This window comes from Cupressus sempervirens, chromosome 3 (genome assembly GCF_028749045.1).
Source record: "Cupressus sempervirens isolate cs-2001-9-10 chromosome 3, ASM2874904v1, whole genome shotgun sequence".
NCBI lineage: Eukaryota > Viridiplantae > Streptophyta > Pinopsida > Cupressales > Cupressaceae > Cupressus > Cupressus sempervirens.
Genome location: NC_143120.1, coordinates 869,900,880 through 869,908,201, shown reverse-complemented (window position 1 = coordinate 869,908,201; position 7,322 = coordinate 869,900,880). Strand labels below are relative to the sequence as shown.

At 35.6% G+C, this 7,322-nt stretch overlaps 1 protein-coding gene across 1 annotated transcript in view; it reads left to right on the top strand.

Annotated features, from left to right (window-relative positions):
* Nucleotides 1–1,204: 1,204 nt before the first annotated feature.
* LOC149569549 (cytochrome B5-like protein) overlaps nt 1,205–7,322 on the top strand; it is a 46,011-nt gene continuing 39,893 nt past the window's right edge. The window contains exons 1-2 of the mRNA XM_089822227.1: nt 1,205–1,442; nt 1,532–1,578. Coding sequence (XP_089678353.1) covers nt 1,373–1,442; nt 1,532–1,578 — 117 coding nt within the window. The 5' untranslated portion in view covers nt 1,205–1,372. The remainder of the gene's footprint in view (nt 1,443–1,531; nt 1,579–7,322) is intronic.

The following is a 7,322-nucleotide window of genomic DNA, read 5'->3' as shown; positions in this document are numbered from 1 at the left end:
GGATAACTGATTGTATATACATTATGTATGTAGTTCTAGGGGGGTCGTCATTCCTCCATCTATGTATACTATTTATTTCATCTCTCTCTTGGAGGGGAGTTTTGTTTCATGAGAGTTTTTCCCTTTCTCCACTTTATGAGAGATTATATTTCATTGCATATTGTATATAGGACCCAAAATGGCCTAGTTGTCGAGACCCATCTTGCATTGTGAGGTTAATTGTATTTTCCTACATAGTGCTTCAGTGAGGGTGTTAGCACAATTAATTAGTTCTAATTACACTTTACTTAAGCTTACTTAAGATAATGCATCACTTAGGAGTATGTGATCGAGACACTTAGGAATTTGTGCATGGTATAGGAAAGATTTCACTTTATGTGTGAGGCCACCTTTAGTTCTCTTATTACATTATCATCCTCAACATGTTGTACATAATTCATTGCATAATGGAGGACAATCCACTTGTGATGAACATACATTTCCACCTTGTATGGACCATTACTTATCTTCTCATCATCATATTCTCTTATGATATTTCTTATATAAGTACATTTTATTCATGCTCATTAGCAACATCTTGTTGTAGTTGTCTTGTCATTCTCTTATAGAAGTTATTTTGGTCTTTCATTTGATTCTGGGGTGTTGTAGAGTAATCTAAAACTCTAACATCTATCTTTCCCTCTCTTTTACACATCCCTCTCCTTTCCCCACCTCTATTTTTATCCCCTATCTTTATCTCCTTACCATACTTGTTGTCTCTCTCCCCCCTCCCTCTCTCTCGCCCCCCCTTCTCGCTCCCCTCTCCCCTCCTCTCTCCCTCCTTCCCTACTACAAACATAAAATAAGTATGTTGGTTTTGAAACTTATTATCTTCCTAAATTGGAAGTTGTATTTTAGTTTTCTTTAGATCTTTATGAATAGATACACAGATGATTTAAATCTATTATTTTTTCACTAAAACCTTTTTTTTTTAAAATGAACATTAAATAAATATGTTGATTATGAAATTCAATTATCTTCTTAAATATAATAAATATGTTTGATAATTTTTTAAATTATTTTCCTAAATAAAAAGACTTTATTTTAGTTTTCCTTAGATCCTTCTAAATAAATGCATAATTAATTTGAGTCTATTACATTTTATTAAGGCCTTTGTTACACAACAACAAACATTATTATTTCCCAAATTACCTGCCATGGTGTCATTGCTAGTTTTAAACCACATTGGCGTGCGCCTTCTTTTCGCTGGTTAATTTTTCCACAAAGCAGCAATTAGCGCGATCAAATCAATCGATCTCATACATTCTGCCATACTTCGTGTGAATAATGACAGCAAACGTTCATTGATTTGCCGAGGGCAGCGAGGAAGAAAATGGAGATGAGCATCGTGGTCTGGTTGCTCGCGGCGGCTCTCGCTGCAGTCTTCTTCTTTATAAACAAAGGTAACTGCTTTCTCCTTCGTGGTCCTTTATTCCCTGTCATGATGCGGACGAATTATGAAATGAGCTTTTTTTCTATCCGATTAGTGCAGGGCGTAATGGATCTGCCACAGGAACCGTCACTGTAAACAATTTCAGTGTATGTCATTCTTTAAGGTGAATTAGAATTAGATATTTGAACAGTACTTTCTTTCTGTTGGTTTTTTGTACTGTGACGATTATTTGTCAACCTGAATATCTCGCATTTTTGTCTGTATTGTTTCTGTTTTTGGGTTTAACATTTTTCCTTGAAACAAATTTGGGATATCTGATTTTCTTTCCTGCAATGTGGAAGCCAAACATTATCCATCCCACAGCTTCGGCCCATTGTTTCTTCCGTAAACTCAGATTAAGTGTTTATGTTTATCATAATACAATATTACTGAGCTTTTCAACTCATTAACTCTGTACGCCTCCACTGGATTGTTGAATCACCAAGAATGAATATTTGTTCTTTTTGTGCACCTAGCTGCATTAGCATGTGTTATTGTTGGCAACAGTTGCTCCGCTTTTCTGCTTTACACAGTGGACCGGCATTCTAACACCTTTGCTTTCCATGAATCTTGTTGTCTAAGTCATTGATATGATTAACTAGCCGAAAACTAGCTTCTCACCAGTCTTATTAGACCAGAGGAAAAAAAAAATGGTATTTAGTATAATATTTAGAGTTATATTTCTCCCGAGGGATCGAGAAAATTGCACACTTTTTTTTTTAAGGTATTCATAAGGGAATTTGATGCCTCAAGTCCAATGCAATTATGGTAGATCAAAATGCATATCACTGTAATAGTAAAATATACATGGTTTATTAGAATGCACCTTTCTAATTATTAAATACCATTTTCATTTCTGGATTTTCTAAGCACCCTTTTTGTGTGATATTTAATACCCTTTTTACTTGTGCTTCTTTATTTCTGATATAATAGTTGGTATTTTCAAATCATTGAATTATGCCCCTGCTGAAAACCTTTTTCAAAGTAATCTCAAAATCCAGAGGATCACAAGCCGTCAACACACCAAAGCTAGTGTCTCTCTTCCTTTTCTATTTGCATCTTTCACCCTAATCAAAGTCGTTGCATCTCCTCTTTCAATCCTCCATTCCCTAACTGCTCGTGCTCACCTCCTTCTGCTGAACCTTGTCACCCTTCACTTCCCTCTCACACTCCAATTATCACAGTACTTGTAAAATTGCCAACCTAGTTGTTTAATGAATATTCAAGGGCTTAAGTTATACAGAATACTCAATGGCCACTAAAGTAATGGATGGATTTTGTCATCTGTTCTTCGTAAATTTTGATTATTTTTTCCATGTATTCAAACTCATGTTCTTTGAAATATGCTATTTGACTCTTCAAATATTCAAGATTTTAAGCTTAGAAACTAGCAACTTGGATTGGGTGGATGGTAATCAACAGCTGACTTATTATATGACACGGAATCCTCCTCTAAGAATTGTAGTACAAAAGGATGTGTAGAACCAATGAAACACGAGGATGCATCTCTGCGTTTGAGGTGCTATCTAGGACACCTTTGGCATGGAGATGAAATTTGCTCTCTGTCCCAAAAGTAGGAAAATACGAAGGACATCCCATAGGGATTTTATTTTTTAATTGTTTGTTTTGAAATGTCTGGGAATGGCTTTCCATCATTGGGACATCTGCAAACATTGCGGGGATGTCTAGATGCGCTTATGTTCACTAAAATAGTTTTAAAAGCACTTGCCAAAATTAATATATGGTGTTAACTTATTATATGCTTTTTGTAATTCATGCTGATACACAAACACAATTACTTTTATCACACCTTGACTAGAAGCAGTCACTAGTGCCTTTGTTGTATTCAAGTGTGAAATATTGTTTTAACATTTTGTTTCAAAAGAACTCCCTGTTTCTAATGATTAATTCAATAGTTGAACTGATACCTTTTTTGGGAGACCTCATTGCTCTGATTTATGTTTTAATTGAAGCATTATCAGCTCCTATTTCCTATTTTGTTTAGCCATCCTTCCAAGCTCTTGTAGTATTCCTTTTTTGAGCAATGCTACTTAATACATTTTATAAAAATGAGTGAATCCTCTATAGCATCATCTTCATCCGATACTGACCTTAAATAGTACCATTATGAAAAATAATTACCTCCAAAAGAAGGATTACAGAATTAAGCATTTCAACAAAAAATGCAGTAGAAGATATCATTTATTTGTTTGTAGAAGATATCATTTACTTGTAGAATATATTAATATATGCTTTATTTTATCTGTAGTTTAATATATAGAAAATTTTCTCTGTTGTATTTATTATTCATTCAAGAATCAATATCATTCAAACTTATTACTCAACTCTGCTGGTTTAAAACCTTATTTTTTTCTTCTATTGAGTATAAGATATCAGCAAAATTAGAACATCTGCATCCTAACAGTTTTAAGATCGCCATAATCAACAGTATCAGAGTTACTATGCAGGAACAATTGTACAAAATTTTGCAAAATTGATATACATCTCGTAACGTTTAACTACTACACCAAAGTTAGACTTTGAATCTAAAACAGCATCTCTAGAGACTACAGCTGTCCATCCTTGGGGTCCTGGACTGGTAACTTTGACCATGGCTGGTGGAAGAACGGCAAGCGGGGCTACAGCAGCTGGGGGTCTCCTGTTTTCTCTCATCAGCTGTTTAGTTCTTCCCAGCGCTTGATCTAAGGTAGGAGGTGTATCTGGATTCTGCTCAGCAATGTACCCAAATGTAACCTCTCTTTTCAGCATAATAGCAGCATCCTCACTCAGCAGTTCTTTGGATTTCTTTTCATCAACCTACAAAACAAGAGTAACCTGCTTCGATATATTAAAGTATATGAGTTTCCTTTGAGACCCAGTAAGATTCCTAGCAATACCAGCAAAGATGTTATCATTTCTTTTTTTCCACAAAAGCCATAAAATTTCAACTGATATCACAGACCAAAAGATATTGCAGCTATTCTTGGTATTTAGAATCTTCCATGTTATAATATCGTTCAGGTTGTAATTCTGATATTAATGAAACCCAAACATGGCCCATATTTCTCTAGCAAATATACACTCAAAGAAAATATGAATGATGATTTCAGGCTTCCTACAATATGAACAAATGTTAATGTCTCCGTCTGGTTTGAAAATAGACAGCTTGTGCAGATGGAGGTGCCAAAGGAAGCAGAGCTTCTTAGGTTCTATAGGTCTGTGCCAAAGATTATCAAGTATAGACTCCCGCTCATTGCTGCTATACAAAAAGTTCCAGCTTAAATTGAGATGGCAATAAATGTCCTCATTGGCAGTGAGCAGATTGTAAACTAGTTTGGCCTTAGTACAGGGGAGAGGGGTCCCATCACTGGTGGAGTAGGCTGAGGGTCTGCTGGTATTAACCACAAAGGTTCTGGGAAGCATCAAGGGCTCACATGCATTTTTTCATAAGGTTGAAGTTTCTCTTTTGAATGGGAGGCACATTAAATTAAGAGCTGGGAGATTCCCAACTAGCAAGGCACCCATCCTCCAAAATATCATCAAATGTACTGATGCCCATAGAGTCCCATATTTTGGCAGAACACCCTTGGGTGTGTGCAAGTGGTTTTTCTCCGTGCCTAAGATTCCACCACATAGACCTTTCTCCACAGATTTCCATATCATTATTAATTACTCCATTATTGCTGATATACATTGTAACATTTTCCCAACATCTCCATATCGCTTTGAACACAATGGAGCCTTTAACTCTAACTGCAAACTTGCCTGATAGAAGGTCACTAATATTTAATCTTTTCCAGTAGGAGGCCTTAACCAGATGACCCCTTATGATGTTATTCCTTATCAAAAATTTCCATGGCTCATTGCCCTTTGTGGCTTTTGCAATCCATTTCACTGCTAAGGATATACGTTACATTTTAAGATCTTTGATTCCCAAACCTCCCAAGGATTTTCTCATCATACACCACTGCCGTTTTACTGCATGAGGCTTTTTATTGCCCTTTCCATTTGACCATAGGAAGTCTCTAACCAGTTTTTGGAAATAATTGATCCGACTTTGATTAAACATCCAGGCTGAAGCATAGTATATAGTTAATGAGGAGAGAATCATGTGACAAATCTGTACCCTTCCTGCTAATGAAAAGAACCTGTTGTTCCATTTGTTAAACTTCTTATCAAGCTTACTTTTCACCCAGCTCCACATATCTCCTAGTATAGGGCACACAGAGAAGGGGATTCCTAAGTATTTGACAATGTGATTGGGTCCTCCCCAGGCCAGGCCAAATTGCTCACACCATGGAGGGGAAGTTTTTTGCCATCCCAGCATTATGGATTTGGGGAGAGAGACCTTGCTGCCAGATGCTCTGCAAAAAAGGCCTAGCTTTACCATAAGATTCTGAATATTCCTTTCTTCCATTGTTATAGGTTTATAGCTGTATCATCTGCAAATTGAATGTTGTAGACTTCTTCACCATTAGGAAGGAAAATACCTCTCACTCTAGGTGAGATGCTATTATCTCCGAGGATATATCCAAGAGCATCAACTGCTATTACAAATAAGGCAGGTGCTCGGGGGCAACCTTGTCTAATAGATCTGGTGAGCAAAAAGGGTTTAGATCTGCACCCGTTAATCTCTATATAAGAATTAGCATCTTTGAATAATGTTTGCACCATGCAACAATAGAATTCCAGAAACCCCAACTGTTTCATTATCATGGTTACAAATCCCCATCCAATCCTGTCGTAAGCCTTTTCATAGTCTAATAATACCATACATGCTTGTTAGTTAGATTCCTTGACCTAGTCCAATGCTTATGTCATAAGCCCAAATTTATAAAAATATTTCATGTATTAATCAATTAAAACAAATAGATTTTATAGATTTTAATGTACAAATTCATATCATCATTAAGTATCCAAATGATATTTATGTTGACAAATGTTTATAGATAAATGATAAAGTAAAACTTCTAATTGAATTTATTACATAATAATAATAAGCAATGATTCTAATTTCTAAGTCACTAATAAACAATATTAACATTAAGGGAAATCAATCTTATTTAATTTTTAATAGGGGTCCAAAACCTATGGGTCGCAATCCATACCCTTGGAAACATATAAATAAAGATACATAATAACGCAATATCCATATGGCATACCAAGGAAGGTTGGGAAAAGTACATTCAAAACATCATAACCTATTTTTAAGAGTACCACGTTAGTGACAGGAAAGGTTGTACCCCTATTCAAGGAAAATATTAAAACCATCATCGAGCAACATGCTTTCAAGCCGGTCATCGAGCAAGTTGGATGACAGAGATTTGAGACAGGTGGTCAACCCCCCAAATATCACCCAAGAACCTTATAATTCTGCCATTGTGGAGTGGTGACCCCAACTCACCTTATTCTGCTCGAGCCGTGTGTAAGAGGGAATAATTAATAAGGGGTTTAATTCTAAATATTGGATAGGGCCCACCTTAAAGAAAAGGTAAGTAGATACAATACTTGAGGTAAGCCACTTAGAGAAAGTAATTATGTTCTTATCAATATAATAATAATTAGGAAGATAGTAATTTTACGTATATATGTGTTCTTCAAAATAATATATAGGGACTAATTGGATAAATAATAATGATAAGGTTCTAATAAGATCATGGAACTAAATATAAATTGGATTGGAATATTAAGTCAAGAATTGTAAGAAATAGTGATTTACTTTAATATGAGAATTGTACTGGGTTTGATAGACAGACCTAGTAGACCTTAAACGATACTCTCTTCAATGAGATGGCTAAACTAATTGAGGGTTGTCCTATGGAGCATTGAGGGTCTTCAAAGAGGATTATGG